At 36.2% G+C, this 16,716-nt stretch overlaps 4 protein-coding genes across 5 annotated transcripts in view; 1 reads left to right on the forward strand and 3 right to left on the reverse strand.

The window, feature by feature from the left end:
• Positions 1-4,009: 4,009 nt before the first annotated feature.
• Positions 4,010-16,716, reverse strand: part of LOC116287634 (scavenger receptor cysteine-rich domain superfamily protein-like) — an 89,764-nt gene continuing 77,057 nt past the window's right edge. The window contains exons 2-8 of the mRNA XM_089040293.1: positions 16,386-16,709; positions 6,481-6,798; positions 5,990-6,117; positions 5,813-5,945; positions 5,046-5,381; positions 4,541-4,861; positions 4,010-4,144 (exon numbers count right to left, since the gene is read on the reverse strand). Of these exons, the coding sequence (XP_088896419.1) occupies positions 4,131-4,144; positions 4,541-4,861; positions 5,046-5,381; positions 5,813-5,945; positions 5,990-6,117; positions 6,481-6,798; positions 16,386-16,709 (1,574 nt within the window). The 3' untranslated portion in view covers positions 4,010-4,130. The remainder of the gene's footprint in view (positions 4,145-4,540; positions 4,862-5,045; positions 5,382-5,812; positions 5,946-5,989; positions 6,118-6,480; positions 6,799-16,385; positions 16,710-16,716) is intronic.
• LOC148905387 (uncharacterized) lies at positions 7,753-8,918 on the forward strand. The gene is made up of 3 exons (XM_089039929.1): positions 7,753-8,023; positions 8,106-8,194; positions 8,330-8,918. Exons 1-3 carry the CDS (start codon positions 7,856-7,858, stop codon positions 8,757-8,759), a joined length of 687 nt encoding a protein of 228 aa, XP_088896055.1. The 5' UTR covers positions 7,753-7,855; the 3' UTR covers positions 8,760-8,918.
• On the reverse strand, positions 9,036-11,627 carry LOC148905388 (uncharacterized). The gene has a single exon (XM_089040204.1). The coding sequence runs from the start codon at positions 11,625-11,627 to the stop codon at positions 9,036-9,038; it is 2,592 nt and encodes an 863-aa protein (XP_088896330.1).
• Positions 11,661-14,024, reverse strand: LOC116304853 (neurotrypsin-like). Of its 2 annotated transcripts, none has more exons than XM_089039928.1 (4): positions 13,855-14,024; positions 13,236-13,574; positions 12,958-13,098; positions 11,661-12,498 (listed from the first exon to the last, which is right to left on the reverse strand). In XM_089039928.1, the coding sequence occupies exons 1-4, from the start codon at positions 14,006-14,008 to the stop codon at positions 12,485-12,487; spliced, it is 648 nt and encodes a 215-aa protein (XP_088896054.1). In that variant the 5' UTR covers positions 14,009-14,024; the 3' UTR covers positions 11,661-12,484. The 2 variants fall into 2 exon arrangements, with proteins under 2 accessions (XP_088896054.1, XP_088896053.1); XM_089039927.1 differs by having other exon boundaries at positions 12,907-13,098.

The following is a 16,716-nucleotide window of genomic DNA, read 5'->3' on the forward strand; positions in this document are numbered from 1 at the left end:
TGGCCTGTATGAGATATGGATCATAGCTATCATTACGAAATACGATAAGACGCTACACACGTGATCACGCTAGCTTAATGCCAACCACGCGAACCTTTATTCGCCATCGCTATCTATCGCTAGCACTTGCTATACGACGCTATTACGCTATTACGCTATTACCGATGAGTTTAAGTAAATAATAAAAAAAAAAAAGGCTTCATATGTTGAGTCTGTGAATGAGCGAGTGTGCAATTTGTAGTTCAAAACCGTAGTTCTCTCAATTAATACAGATTTTTTCGATATAATGATATAACTGATACACCTCTACAAATAGCTAAGACTTTCCTATTTCATTATCTGCTAGGGGGTTCTTCATGTGCTACTCATAATCTTATTAGTAATAATAAATTCATTTAATAAAATAATAAGTTATTATCCTGTGTAGTATGCTTGTGGGTTTTTTGGTTCTTGGATATTCCAGAACCGGTGGTTGTAAGTAATTTACGGTAGGGTTTGTGACCCTATTTCTAATGAGCTGCTGACACAGCTCGCTTACTTCTGTTGTGTTCTCGTGGAATATCCACCCCCTTTCCGATTCAATTCCGACCATTTTTTGATTACTCACTCTTACTTTAATTCCACTAGTTGTACATAATTCCTACTTTCGACAAAACATATTTTTTCATTACGAGTATATATACTAATGAACTTATAGTTTCTTTAATATTTAGTTTATTGATACTTTATTAATAAAGTTGCCGGTTGTACGATTGGGTTAAATGGTTGTGGGTTTTTTTGGTTCTTGGATATTCCCGAGCCGGTGGTTGTAAGTACTTTACGGTAGGGTTTGTGACCCTATCTTTAATGAGCTGCTGACACAGCTCGCTTACTTCTGTTGAGATCTCGTGGAATATCCACTGGTCCCCATTTCGATTCAATTTCTGCTATTTTTCCATCACTTCTACTTGTATACTTTATGGGTAATTTCTCTCAGTAGTTAAACATAATAAGTACTTTTGACAAAACGTATAACGACTGCTAGTTTGTTTATTTTCCGGGCTACAAAATTGTATTTTTTTCTTATATCAGAAATAGTTTCTGTACCCCCATTTTAGGTCGCTAACTTTTCCTTTTCAGAGTTATCTATACTAACCTCTCTCTTTTCTCGCTGCAGATGAAGAAATTCAGAATTTCTTTTGTTACGCATGCGCATAAAGTTATTGTAATTTTTGGCGCGAAAATATGGCTTGAGTCTTTTACCTCGCAGAAAAAAGAAGTCTTTAAAATTGTAAACCACGTTGTAAATAAATTCCCAGCATTTTTTGGTTATTTATATTATTGTATAGTTTAGAGACTGACTTGCTGTAAAAACAAATTAACTTGAATAAAATTGTCCACTTTTGCGTTTGTTTTTGGTTTTGGGAGCCTTTTCTTCTAGTATGTTCTTCTCGTACGTTTACTAACTTTTGCCTGCGTTATGTTTCAGGTAATCACTAAATTTCTCTATTTTCTGTTTTTTTCAGACTAGTACTAGGAGTCCACCTACCCGGTTTTCTGCGCTGTAAAAATCCTTTTAGTTAACTGGGTACTTGATTATTTGCAGAAGTTCACTCATTTTGGAGAACAAAACAAAAACAAAAAAAACAAACAAAAAACAACAACAACAAAAACAAACAAAGACAAAAACAAAAACAAAAAAACAAAAACAAAAACAAAACAAAAAAAAAAAAAAAAAAAAACCACACACACTCAAAACTCGCATTGCTGGGCTGCTTTAGCAGGAATGTATAGTATAGTTCAGCAAGTTTGGACTGTGGATTGTAACAAAACAATTTTTTCCTCTAAATTGAAATGCGCTTAGACTAATTCTGCAGAAGTTTTGTACTCATTTTTATTTTTGTCTTCTTTTCCTTGATTTTAGAAGCGGGAAACTATCCCGTCTTAGTAACAGAAGAGACGTTCCTTGACTTCCTGCCAGGCCATACTAGTCCGTGTTCCTGACATCATGACTACACATGTAACCATAACAACGGAAATCCAAACACTTTTTCACAAAAGTTTTTCTTATATTTTCAGGTTTTTCTGGCCCTTGCAAGCCGAGTCAGTTTACAATTGCCAAACGACGAAAACAACTTCAGTCACGGTCTTCTCCTTCAAGATACCGTGTTTCCCTTCATCTCGTGTTAAGATTTTTTCCCAAATTTTATCGTTGAATTTTTGTATTTGTTCATCAGCAATCCACCAATCTTTCTTTCTTTTTTTTTTTAATTTGTCTACAGTGATAACTGCACAACAAACTCGTGTACCTCCCGAAGATATTCAGTTGAAATGTCACTGGCTCTAAGGCAAGAAATGACAATGATTTTCTTCTTTTTTCATTTATTAAGTCCGAAATTTTCACCATTTTTACTAAACTTATTCAGAATACCTTTCTTTCAGGTTCAGTTCATGAAGTGTCTTCTTTGCGGTTTTCACGGCGGCCAGCTTTTTAACCTAAAGTCATTAAAGATTATAATTAAATTTTTTCATAAAAATAAAATAAAAATCTGAAGTTTAAACAGAGCTGCATTTAAGAAATTAAATTCTAAAAACTAAAATCAAACCATGAACCTTAAAACTAAACCTTTAAACCTTAATTTAAACCATACCCTAAAATGCAAAGTTTATCGAAACATTTGTTGTTGTTTGTATTTCGTATGCAGGTTGTTGTACCATTCGAGATGGGCCGAAACAGATAATCACCTTTGAAGTCAAGATGTGGAATGACAAGTTATTGTTTCAATATTGGTCACCTTTATCGTTTGATTATTTCATGTATTAACTTAAAGTTAAGAAAGAGGCCTCTTTAATCATGTAAAAACAAGTGATGTTACATTCAGCAATAAAAGAAAATCCAGCCATATATTCTTGTGTTTATTACATCTAATATTATTTTATGTTTAGAATGATTCCATTTAGTTATTACTTCATTCCCTTGCATTCAAATAGTCAAAAAATGGACCCTAGTGTGGAGACAGATTAAATGTTCTTTGTATTTTAACGAAACCATTTCCGTCTCGGAATGATGGTTCGCCTATCGCCTTTGTCGATGACGAAGTTTTTTGAAATAGGTGTGTGATTAGAAGAGCTTTACTAAAGCTCTTATCTGATCAACAAATGAACTATTTACATGATTGGCTTTGATGTGATGATATTTGAATGATTAGAGTAGAGATTCGTCTTTCTTACCTCCGTTTGTCTGACAAACCACACCAGCAAGATCTTTATTCGAGCAATAACCATTCCACCATTCTGTACGAGCACAGTCTGCTATCGACTTTTCTCTACCATTGCATCCCACATATCTCAAGAGCGTTCTTCTTGGTGTCTCTCCTTCAATGAACCGAATTGCGTGTTCAGCTGCTTTGTAACCAAGCATTCGGCAGATCACGTGAGCATCTAGTATATCCCACCAATAATGACAGACTACTCCCCAGGTCCCTTGATACTGGATTTCTACTTTGCCAGTATGGTTTTGATCTCCCACCAGACGAACTTTGATCGCTTTCTCCTCTGAAACAAATATTGTTCAATAAACAAACAACATTCTAATCACATCCATTACATTGCTTGATTTCATGTCCAGAGAGTAAAGATACACAGTATATAAAGATAGCTATTCTAATCAACATGGTCACAAAAAGTAACTTGAATATTTGATAAAAATAGCAACGAACTAATGCAATAATTTTCGGTTGATGATTTTAAAATATTGTCTCTTGACATGATTAGATAAACAAATATCATATTTATTTCTCATTTTGTAACTTTATCTAGTTGTACCTGGCGTTAGATTGCCACATACCACTCCAGCATCACGGCTGTGATCACATCCACCAGTGTTACCCCAGCCATCATGACCACACTGATCAATAGATTCTTCGTGTCCATAGCAACCATAACCTCTTAATTTAAGCCATATAGGACCAGTTCCTTTGACGCTATCAGTTGTTGTTGTAACTGCCTTGGAGTAATTCAACATGTGACACACCACGTAAGCAGCGTATATGTCCCATCCATCATTGCATATGGTTCCCCAAGTACCTTTGTATCTTACCTCTGCACGTCGCTCGTTAAGAGTCTTGCCATCCACTAGACGAACAGCTACATCAGGCGTTGGGCTCTAAAATTGGTGAAATTGGAATTTATAAATTCATAAGTACTACTGATCGATCTTATTCTCGCTTAGGTTTTTACTTTGCAGGTATTCAGCATTGCTTATTACTTTATTTGAATTTGATGATCACAGGGGTGTTCTTTTTTCCATTTAGGTTTCCTATTGGAATGGAGATTCAAAAATACATCTCATTGTGCAAAATTATGCAACACATGAAAGACCTTTATAAAAAATATATTTCATACGTATCTGTGAAAAATAAAGTGCCTTTTCCACTATTAACCATTGAAATAGTTAAATAAATCCCTGTATCTCCCAATATTTCTTTCCATGGTATTAAATAACATGCACGAACAAACCGAAAACCAGATTTGAAAAAAATATCATATACATATGACTAACCCTTCATACACGTCACACCAACGTCTTCATCATGGTAACAGCCTGTATTACCCCATCCAATGTGACTGCAGTCTGCAATCGACGTTTCTCTTCCTGTACAACCAACGTATCTCAGCCATATTATACCCTTGACGGGTGTAAAGTTGGTGTTTATGTGTTCCTGTACTCCAGGGTAACCAAGCATACGACACACCACCTCAGCGTCTTTCATGTCCCATCCATATTTACATACAGTACCCCACTGACCATGGTACCTGACTTCAAGTCGACCAGAATTGTCTGTCCTTCCTCCAGCTAAACGAACTTGAATTGGTAGAGGATCTGTGGATTTGAACCAACATCATTGAGGTCATTGTACAACTGTCACTTGGACAAGTGTTTGAAAGAGAATAAGTAGAGCTTTACTAAAGCTCTTATCTGATCAACAAATGAACTATTTAGATGTTTGACTTTGATGTGCTAATATTTGAATGGTTCGAGTAAGGTAGAGATTTGTATTTCCTACCTTCATTTGTCTGACAAACCACACCAGCAAGTTCTTTATTCGAACAGTAATACTTCCACCATCCTGGGTGAGCACACTGTGCTATCGACTTTTCTCTACCTCTGCATCCCACACGATACAGGAGCGTTCTTCTTGATTTCTCTCCCTCAATATTCCAAATTGCGTGTTCAGCTGCCTTGTAACCAAGTATTCGGCAGATCACGTGAGCATCTCGTATATCCCACTGCCCATACCACCAATCACCACACACTACTCCCCAGGTCCCGTTGTACTTGATTTCTACTTTGCCAGTATGGTTTTGATCTCCCACCAGACGAACATTGATCGCTTTCTCCTCTGAAACAAATATTGTTCAATAAACAAACAACATTCTAATCACAATCCTACATTGCTTGATTTGATGTTAAGACAGTAAAGATACACAATATATATTGATAGCTTTTCTAATGAACGTGGTGAGAAAAAGTAACTTGAATATTTGATAAAAATGGAAAACGAACTAATGCAAGAATCATCATTTGATGATATAAAATTCTTGTTTTTTGACACTTTGGTTGATTTGATTTTCAGAAAGTAATTTTACACTTTATAAATAGGTAGCTATTTTAATCAACGTGGTCACAAAAAGTAACTTTAATATTTGAAAAAAATAGCAACGAACTAATGCAATAATTTTCAGTTGATGATTTTAAAATTGACATGACATGATTAAATAGATAAACAAAGATCCTATGAAAGTGTTATTTTTGTAACTTATCTAGTTGTACCTGGCGTTAGATTGCCACATACCACTCCTGCATCACGGCTGTGATCACATCTACCAGTGTTACCCCAGCCAGCATGAGGACACTGATCAATAGATTCTTGGGATCCGATGCAATAAAGCCTTTTAAGCCATATCTAGGACCAGTTCCTTTGACGCTAGCAGTCATTGCTGTAACTACCTTGGAGTAATTCAACATGTGACACACCACGTAAGCATCCCATATGTCCCAGTAACTATTGCATATGGTACCCCAAGTACCTTTGTATCTTACTTCTACACGCCCCTCGTTAGTAGTCTTACCATCCACTAGACGAACATTTACATAAAACGTAAAGTTTTATGGTGAAATTGGAATTCATAAATTAATAAATCGTATCTTATTCTCTTAGGTTTTGACTTTCTAGGTATTCAGCATGGATTATTTCTTAAATTGGATTTAATGAGTGTAATTTAAATTAATTTCTTTTCTTACATTTAGGATTCCTGTTTGTATTGATATTCAAAAATTTATCTCATGGAGCAGAATTGTGCAACATATCCATAATCTTTTTTTTTCAGATTGTTAAATATGTGGAGAAATGAAGTGCCATTTCCATTCTTGACCATTGACATAGTTAATCTGGACATGCATGATCTTTTTATGTTACGACATTTCTTTACATCATGTTGAACAACATTCATGAACAAACAGAAAATCCAATTTGAAATAATTGTCCAATAATCCAATGTGCCTGCAGTCTGCAATCGACGTTTCTCTTCCTGTACAACCAACGTTGCTCACCCATATTATACCCTTGACGGATGTAAAGTTGGTGGTTATGTATTCCTGTACTCCAGGGTAACCAAGCATACGACACACCACCTCAGAGTCTTTCAAGTCCCATCCAACGTTACACACAGTACCCCACTGACCATGGTACCTGACTTCAAGTCGACCAGAATTGTCTGACCTTCCTCCAGCTAAACGAACTTGAACTGGTAGAGGATCTGTGGATTTGTACCAACATCATTGAGGTCATTGTACAACTAACACTTGGACAAATGTTTGAAATAGAGTCATTTTAGCTTTACTAAAGCTCTTATCTGAACAACAAATAAACTATTTAGATGATTGACTTTGATGTGCTAATATTTGAATGATTAGAGTAAAGTAGAGATTTGTCTTTCTTACCTTCATTTGTCTGACAAACCACACCAGCAAGATCTTTATTCGAACAGGAATACTTCCACCATCCTAAGTGAGCACACTCTTCTATCGACTTTTCTCTACCACTGCATACCACCTCATCCATGAGCATTCTTCTTGTTGTATCTCCTTCAATGTACCGAATGGCGTTTTCAGCTGCCTTGTAGCCAAGCATTCGGCAGATCACGTGAGCCTCTCGTATATCCCACAAATAATGACACACTACTCCCCAGGTCCCTTGATACTGTATTTCTACTTTGCCTGTATGGTTTTGATCTCCCACCAGACGAACTTCGATGGCTTTCTCCTCTGAAACAAATAGCTTTCAATAAAAAAACAGCATTCTAATCACGTCCCTTACATTGCTTGATTTAATGTCCAGAGAGTAAAGATACACAATATATATAGATAGCTCTTCTGATCAACGTGGTCATAAAAAGTAACGAGTGACATTTGATAAGATGTCACAAAAAAAAAATATTGCGAGACTTTACGATACATTTGATGATCGTATAACCTTGTGACTTGGATATCTAGTTGTACCTGGTGTTAGATTGCCACATACCACTCCTGCATCACGGCTGTGATCACATCCACCAGTGTTACCCCAGCCAGCATGAAGACACTGGTCGATAGATTCTTCGGATCCCGAGCAACCAAGCCTTTTAAGCCATATAGGACCAGTTCCTTTGACGCTAGCAGTCGTTGCTGTAACTGCCTTGGAGTATTTCAACATGTGACATACCACGTAAGCCATTACCAGAAATCCGAGACATTTTGCTCCCGTAGTATATTTAGCCAGCGGTCGTTTTAAGGAGTACTGACTATGCGCAGTGGTATATTTTCATGTAAACAAACATGGCGGAGCGATCTCATAGAAGTACCGATCGGGTGGATTACAAAGCATTAAATACACTTTCTACAGTCGACTTAGACCTTAGTTTAAAAGGGAAAAAAAATTACAGTCGTGGATCTAAAATATATCTTGTGGAGAGACTCATTAGCCGGCGAAAAGCAAATAAGGAGGTAGGTAAATGTGTCGTTTATGGAGATACTTAACCCGTAGTATAAATTTATGCATTTATATTTCTGCAATTTAAAAACATAGGAACTTGAATACCTTGTGAAATGGAAGGATTGGCCGCTATGGAGTTGTACCTGGGAACCTTCTTGTCATTTGAATGATCACCTTATCAGGTAAAGAAGTGTTTTAAATATAAGCTTAATATTTGATGGAGTTGCAAAACCAATACTACAATAATTTCCTTTTGTGTGCATGAAATACGTATAAACTATCGAATACTAAGGGAATTTTTCTTACTTTATTTGTAGGACATACGATAATCCTGTTATTACAAGGGAAAGAATTCAGCATGGGGCTGCATTATTTCTGGAAGCTGTTTTAACTATTCTGAAATCAAATGCTGTCAAAGTTAGTTATTCAGCTGAAATTAGACTAGATCATGATATTGTAAGATATGTATTTAGAGGAAAAGGAAAACAAGCCGCCGATGGAGTCTGCATGCTTTATGATAAATATGATTTTATTCGATTTGATCTTCCAGAATATTGGTATTATTATTTACATGAGCTTGGACAAGGAATAGCGATTGATTTTCCAATTAAGTTGAAAACTGTTCTTAGTTTTGTGAAAAAAAGATACCTGATATCTAAAGGACAACTCAAGCTTGCCCCTAATTCTCCGATCGAAAAAGTGATAATTTTTGTAAATAGAAGAGCTTGTGGTTGCAATAATATTTAATTTAAAAAAAGTGACTGACATATATACAAGGTCGATGAAACGGTCACTTAATTTGGTACATTATTCGTTTGTTAAATAATTTTATAGCATTTTTTTAATAGAATTGTTTACACTTAATTATCAGAAAGCAGTAATAAAAATATGAGCTTTTTAAAATTATGAGAGTACCTATGCAGTGAATCTTAAAAAAATTATAAGAATCAATTCATTAAACTCTTTATCCAGTAAAATAATTAAGATATATATTTTTATTTCCTATATAATAGAATCATGTCGTTAGACCTGGGTAGTAAGATCATGCTCTTTCAAAAGATCAATTAATTCAGATTTTTTCATTTTTGCAATTCCTTTGGCTTTAATTTGTCTTGCTTTGATCGCCTCTCTTAACATCTTGACATTTAAGTTCTTGTATCCATTTGCTTCAACTGGGTTTTGAGTTTCATCACATTTGAATGCTTCACCATCATTTTCTGGTTCTCTTAAACTGGCCTTCATCCTTTTTTTCCTTGTGTCAATGATGCCATCCTCCCAGTAAGCTGCATCCTTTTTTGTGTATTTCCTTTTACCCCTTTCACAATGTTTAAGTGCTTCTTGACGGTGTTCTAGAAGCAATACATCTTGAGCAGCATCCCACTTGTTTGATTTTTGAAAATAAATCCTCTTTGCATCGTCATTGTTTTTTTCAATTCCTTGACCAGTAAACTGTTTGAAGTTCTTGTAATTTTTCATGAAGATGGGAACATGATATACTAATGCATGCATGTATGGAGTAACTCTTTTATTAGAATAGCCTACTCTTTTATCACCAAGTGAGCAAAATAAATTGATGAAGTCTTTTGATTGCTGAAAAATTTCAAGGTGAAAATCATTAGAATATACATCACAGTTAATCAAATTGTACAGAGAATAAAAATCTTTCCAAAGTTTGATGACAGTTTCTTTTGTTTCTTGAAACAGGATATCTAGTTCTTGCAGCTTTGCTGGGAGAAGTTTCATTAGCTTCTTTTTGTCTGAACCAACAAGGCTTGTCCAGTCATATGACCCACTTCCTTTCCCATCAGCATTTTTTTCCTCCCAGATTGAAAAAGTAATACCTAAATCATTAATGGTTTGAATCAATGTCTTTAGATTAACACCCTTTTCTTGATTGTTAGTTTTATTTTGATCTTGTTTGCCATCCTTCTCCATTGCTTCCATAATCAGGTTTTCAGTGAGCCTGTCAGTAATTCTCAGCATTAGATGAAGCTCATCTAGAATGACATGGTCCAGCTCAATGTTAAAAAGTGGTCTGTTGACACATGAAAATTTTTTGGATGAAGCACTTAAATCTTTTAGTTCCTTGAGTGTTCTTTTAATTTCTTCATTATAATATTCAAGATCTTTGGACATATCCCACCTTAAAAGCTTGTACACTTTACACCAAAGGCAAGCATAGTCTGATGTAGCACCACTGAGTCCCATGGTCATGAGTAAAAACTTGTAGTCTCCACCCAGAAATAATTCTATAGGTATATCTTTGTCATGGACTTTGATTTTCCCATTTTTATTTACATTGTTTATCTCTTGTATTATCTCTGAAAATGACTTTTCTAATGTTTCATATTTTTCTGGGCCATTAACTATTCCAATGGTTCTGTTACCTTTTGAAGACATAACCAGATCCCCGGTTTGCAATAGAGAGAATGACATGATCATAAAATTTGCTGATCTTGACATCTTTGCCCCATCACAACTGATCTTCACTTTTATTGGCTCATCCACTGGATGGTTTGGATTAGACTTAAGGAATTGACTAATATGCTCTTGTAAAGTGTTGGAAAATGAGAGCTGAGCACCAGGATATTGACCAGGAGTTCTTTCTATATGACAAAGTTTATTGAGCTCATTTCGCTTTTGTTTTATTAAATAGGATCTCGGTAAGTCTTCAGAAAAAACAGAAAGTTCATGATAAAATTCATCACTGGCACAAAATTTATCCAGCAAAAACAAAAGAGTTTCTAAGTTTTCTTGGTCAGTGGCATCTGCACTTTCTTTAGACAATTCACTTTCAAATTTCAAAGTGTGGTACTTCCCAGTGTTTGTCTCCTGGACCTTTAGGAAAGAAAGTTTGAGCCCATGTGACTCAAGGAACCAAAGGGCAACATCTGCTTTTCCTTTTAATGCCTTGGGTCTTCTGGAACTTTGTTTGTTCCCCAATTCGTCTATAGTTTTGCCTTCGCAGAGAAATCCAGATTTTTTCTCTAAATTCTGGACGTACGCGGAGAGTTCTACATTTCTTTCTTCTATTTCTTTGAATCTTTCTTCAAAGCTTTTTATGTTTTCTCCCACTTCATTTTCTTTATTTTTTAACGCCTCCTTCATTTCACTAGCTAAGTATTCTTTCTCCCCCTCCAGATCTTTGTACTTTAATTTCCATTCCTTTATTTCTTGTTCTGCAGCAGAAAGATTTTCTTCTACCTCTTTAGGTACCACAAGCTCTCTTTCATAGATGTTAAGAGTTAACTTTTTTCCCTGGGCTTCTTTTCTCTTACTTCCACTAGCTTTTTTCCCTGTGTATTTTTTGACAACTGATCCAGCTTCACGTCTTAACCTTTCGTGAATCCTCAATCCTGTCGCTTTACTTACTTTAAACCATTGTCCAGGGATCCAAAAATTAAGTAGGTCGACGTAATCCAGGGTTTTTCCGTGGTCGTCTTTTATCCCAACAAGTTCATGCCATTTCATCAAAATAGGGTAAGGGATTTCTATTGCTAGAGCTATGGATGATTCATCAACATGCGACTGCAGTATATAAGATAGAGGAGGTTCAGCAACCTTAAGCTTAAAATCAATGGCTTTTTTTTCAAATTCTAACAGAGCGTCGGACATTTTGCTATTTAAAAATAATGAAAATACAGTATACACGAGGTTGGCTTTAAATTTTATTTCGTAATTACATTACACGTGCATGCGATTTGATTGTTGTTGTTTCGTAATTTCCCGCTTTTTGGGAGCCTACAGATTCTAAAACAGCGGTATAACAAGGGAAACTACAAGGCTACAAAGCTGTAAACATGGCCGCTTCTTGAGCGAATAAAACGATTAAAATGAGTCATTTCTCTGCTTTTTGCAAGACATTTGCGGCTTCAGATGCTTCTCAACTGGATTCGAAAAATAGCTCTTTTCTCCTGCTGTTTTGCGGCCTTTTATTTTATAATAAAAGGTTAATTTTGACGGTTTTAGACACAACATGAAGTGAAGAATAATTTCAGAGGTCGGCACGGATGGATCCATGCAAAACAGCATAAGTCCAAGTCCATAAACTAATGCAGGTACCAAGCTTTTTGCTTCAATTAAGGGGCATATATTGAAGATATTCCTTTAAGTTTTTGATCAATTTTGCGTCCATAAGGACGAATTGAATGATACAAAAAGCGTTACGTTTGATGTTAATTGAACTGTACTTTTCATCAAAAGGTCGGCACGTAAAATTCGAAGTTGTTATAGTTCAAAAATAACACATTAAGTTTAAGATCACATACATTTCTTTGTATCGCTGGATAGCCATTTTTAAAGGCCCATTCGGGTGAAACTGGATATTCGTGATGCAAGATGTCTCGGATTTCTGGTAATGAGCGTATATATCCTAGTAACCATCACTGCATATGGTTCCCCAAGTACCTTTGTATCTTACTTCTACACGTCCCTCGTTAGGAGTCTTGCCATCCACTAGACGAACACCTACATCAGACGTTGAGTTCTAAAATCGGTGAAATTGGAATTTATAATTTTATAAGTACTACTGATCGATCTTATTCTCTTCGGGTTTTTTTGCATGTATTCAGCATAAACAGTTTTTTCATTTGGATTTGATGAGCACAATGATGTTCTTATTTCCATTTAGGAAAATGTCCTAATGGAATGGAGATTCAAAAATTCATCTCATATTGCAGAATTGTGCAACACATGGAAGACCTTTAAATATATATATATTTCATACATATCTGTGGAAAATGAATTGCCTTTTTCACTCTAAATCTCTGATATAGTTAAATCATTTACTGTACCTTCATTTTATTTTATGATATTTCTTTACATGGTGTTAAATAACATGGATGAACAAACAGAAAACTAGAATTCAAAAAAATATCATATACATGTGACTAACCCTTCATACACGTCACTCCAACGTCTTCAACATGGAAACAGTACGCATTACCCCATCCACCGTGACTGCAGTCTGCAATCGACGTTTCTCTTCCTGTACAACCAACGTATCTCAGCCATATTATACCCTTGACGGGTGTAAAGCTGGTGTTTATGTGTTCCTGTACTCCAGGGTAACCGAGCATACGACAAACTTGGACAAGTGTTTGAAAGAGAATAAGTTGAGCTTTACTAGAGCTCTTATCTGATCAACGAATGAACTATTTAGACGATTGACTTTGAAGATGATATCTAAACGATTAGAGCAGAGTAGACATTTGTCTTTCTTACCTTCATTTTTCTGACAAACCACACCAGCGAGATATTTATTCGAGCAGCGATAATAAACTCTCCACCATCCTAGGTGACCACACTCTGCTATCGACTTTTCTCTCCCACTGCATTCCACGCGATCCATGAGCATACTTCTTGGTGTCTCGCCTTCAATGTAGCGAATTGCGTGTTTTGCTGCTTTGTAACCAAGCATTCTGCAAATCACGTGAGCATCTCGTATATCCCACCCACTCGACCAATAACTACACACTACTCCCCAGGTCCCTTGATACAGTATTTCTACTTTGCCAGTATGGTTTTGTTCTCCCACCAGACGAACTTTGATCGCTTTCTCCTCTGAAACAAATATTGTTCAATAAACAAACAACATTCTAATCACATCCATTACATTGCTTGATTTCATGTGCAGAGAGTAAAGATACATAATATATATTGATAGCTATTCTATTCAACGTGGTCACAAAAAGTAAGGTGAACATTTGATAAAGATGTCACAAAAAACCAATGCGAGACTTTTCGATACATTTGATCATCGTATAACCTTGTTTCTTGACATGATTGAATAGATAAACAAAGATTATATGAATGTCTTGTTTTGTAACTTATCTAGTTGTACCTTGTGTTGGATTGCCACATACCACTCCAGCATCACGGCTGTGATCACATCCACCAGTGTTACCCCAGCCAGAATGACGACACTGATCAATAGATTCTTCGTATCCCAAACAACGAAGCCCTTTAAGCCATATATTACACCTTTTGCCGTTCATTAACAGAAAATGTACATTCATTTGTGCCAATAGTCGTATCAATAACGTGCAATGTACTTTCATCAACACCACAAGTAACATCATTAGTGCGAATCAGCTTTCGATAACGATATTTGAATATGCGTGTACATTCATAGGCATCAATGGACAATCAATAGCACGTTTGTACATTCATATGCGCGGAATGTATTTTCTTGTGCGCGAAATTCAACTTCAATAACACCAAATGACAGACAATGGCATTTATTGACAATCATTTACCCAAAAGTGAAAATTCATTAGTGCTATTAGCATAATCATTGACAATCTATAACGCGTTTGGACAATCATGAGAGTCAACGTTATATTCTATAGCGTGGTTCGACAAACATTTGCATGACTCGAATGAACAATAAGAGAAATAAAACAATCATTAGCGATTTTTTAAAAAACTATTTTAGCCTTCAATTTCTTCGCCATTTATACATCGTGGCAAATACGTTTGCATATATCTGAACCACTGATCACATTTAGCGATAGTGATGGTTGCCACATTTCTCTGGAACCCTTCCATTAGCAACTGCTTTCTGTAGAGACCTAGTGCAATCCCTTGTCGTCTTGCCTTGAGGTCGGCTTTGATTGCTGCTTTAAGTGAGCTAATTGCTATTCTCCTACGCAGCCGCTATTATGGAGGCAGTTTCCTGAGTTTTTTACAGTATATGTATTAAAGTGATTAAAAATAAAATAAAAAAAAACGCTAATGATTGTTTTATTTCTCTTATTGTTTATTCGAATCATGCAAATGTTTGTCGAACCACGCTATAGAATATAACGTTGACGCTCATGATTGTCCAAACGCGTTATAGATTGTCAATGATTATGCTAATAGCACTAATGAATTTTCACTTTTGGGTAAATGATTGTCATTAAATGCAATTGTTTGTTATTTGGTGTCAGTTGAAGTTGAATTTCGCGCACAAGAAAAGACATTCCGCGCATATGAATGTACGAACGCGCTATTGATTGTCCATTGATGCCTATGAATGTACACGCATATTCAATTGTCGTTATTGAAAATTGATCCGTGCTAATGATGTTACTTGTGGTGTTGATGAAAGTACATTACACGTTATTGATACAACTATTGGCACAAATGAATGTACATTTTCTGTTAATGAACAGCAAAAGGTGTACCAGTTCCCTGGACGCTAGCAGTTGTTGCTGTAACTGCCTTGGAGTAATTCAACATGTGACACACCACGTAAGCATCCCATATGTCCCAGTGTATATCATTGCATATGGTTCCCCAAGTGTCGTTGTATCTTACTTCTACACGTCCCTCGTTAGGAGTCTTACCATTCACTAGACGAACAGCTACATAAGATGTTGTGTTCTATAATGAAATTGGAATTCATGAATTAACAATTTTTTATTTTATTCTCTAACGATTCGGCTTTCCATGTATTCAGCATTTAAGCTTATTACTGTATTTGGATTTGATGAGCACAATGATGTTATTTTTTCCATTTAGGTTCCCTACTGGAATGTAGATTCAAAAAATCGTCTGATGGTGCAAAATTGCACAACGAATGCGAAGTCCTTTAAATATATATCTATTTGTCACTTATCCGTGGAAAATAAAGTGCCTTTTCCACTCGTAACCACTGATATAGTTAATCCATGTATCTCCTTTCGATATTTCTTTACATGATGTTGAACAACATACATGAACAAATAGAAAACTCACACCAACATCTTCCCAATGGTAACAGTACGAATTACCCCATTCATTGTGCCTACAGTCTGCAATCGACGTTTTTTTTCTTGCACACCCAACGTATCTAAGCCATATTATACCTTTGACGGGTATAAAGTCTTGAACAACATCCATGAAAAAACAGAAATTTCATACCAACGTCGTTATTATGGTAACAGCCTGCATTACCCCATCCACGGTGACTGCAGTCTGTAATCGACGTTTCTCTTCCTGTACAACCGACGTTCATCAGCCATACTATACCCTTGACGTGTGTAAAGTTGGTGGTTATGTATTCCTGTACTCCAGGGTAACCAAGCATACGACACACCACCTCAGCGTCTTTCATGTCCCATCCAACGTAACATACAGTACCCCACTGACCATGGTACCTGACTTCAAGTCGACCAGAATTGTCTGTCCTTCCTCCAGCTAAACGAACTTGAACTGGTGGAAGATCTGTGGATTTGTACCAACATCATTGAGGTCATTGTACAACTGTCACTTGGACAAGTGTATGAAAGAGCATAAATAGAGCTTTACTAAAGCTCGTTTCTGATCAACAAATGAGCTGTTTAGATGATTGGCTTTGATGTAATGATATTTGAATCGTTTGAGAAAAAGTAGAGTTGTCTTTCTAACCTTCATTTATCTGACAAACCACACCAGCAAGACGTTCATTCGAGCAATAACTATTCCACCATCCTTTATGAGCACACTCTGCTATGGAATTTTCTCTACCACTGCATCCCACAAAATCCATGAGCACTCTTCTTGGTGTCTCTCCTTCAATGCACCAAATTGCGTGTTCAGCTGCCTTGTAACCAAGCATTCTGCAGATCACGTGAGCATCTCGTATATCCCACAAATATTGACAGACTACTCCCCAAGTCCCTTGATACTGGATTTCTACTTTGCCAGTATGGTTTTGATCTCCCACCAGACGAACTGTGATCGCTTTCTCCTCTGAAAC

This window comes from Actinia tenebrosa, unplaced genomic scaffold, assembly GCF_029948245.1.
Source record: "Actinia tenebrosa isolate PJP-AT-01 unplaced genomic scaffold, QUT_ActTen_1.0 PGA_scaffold7__59_contigs__length_16204524, whole genome shotgun sequence".
Lineage (NCBI taxonomy): Eukaryota > Metazoa > Cnidaria > Anthozoa > Actiniaria > Actiniidae > Actinia > Actinia tenebrosa.

What these genes read in the sequence shown, in the direction of transcription:
- LOC148905387 (XM_089039929.1), top strand. Translation starts at nt 7,856, where the DNA reads ATGGCGGAGCGATCTCATAGAAGTACCGATCGGGTGGATTACAAAGCA. An exon ending in GGCGAAAAGCAAATAAGGAG is followed by an intron (nt 8,024 to 8,105) that starts GTAGGTAAATGT and finishes TTAAAAACATAG; the next exon opens with GAACTTGAATACCTTGTGAA. An exon ending in TTGAATGATCACCTTATCAG is followed by an intron (nt 8,195 to 8,329) that starts GTAAAGAAGTGT and finishes CTTTATTTGTAG; the next exon opens with GACATACGATAATCCTGTTA.
- LOC148905388 (XM_089040204.1), bottom strand. Translation starts at nt 11,627, where the DNA reads ATGTCCGACGCTCTGTTAGAATTTGAAAAAAAAGCCATTGATTTTAAG.
- LOC116304853 (XM_089039927.1), bottom strand. Translation starts at nt 14,008, where the DNA reads ATGAACGGCAAAAGGTGTAATATATGGCTTAAAGGGCTTCGTTGTTTG. An exon ending in ATGTGGCAATCCAACACAAG is followed by an intron (nt 13,575 to 13,854) that starts GTACAACTAGAT and finishes TATTTGTTTCAG; the next exon opens with AGGAGAAAGCGATCAAAGTT. An exon ending in GGTTTGTCAGAAAAATGAAG is followed by an intron (nt 13,099 to 13,235) that starts GTAAGAAAGACA and finishes CACTTGTCCAAG; the next exon opens with TTTGTCGTATGCTCGGTTAC.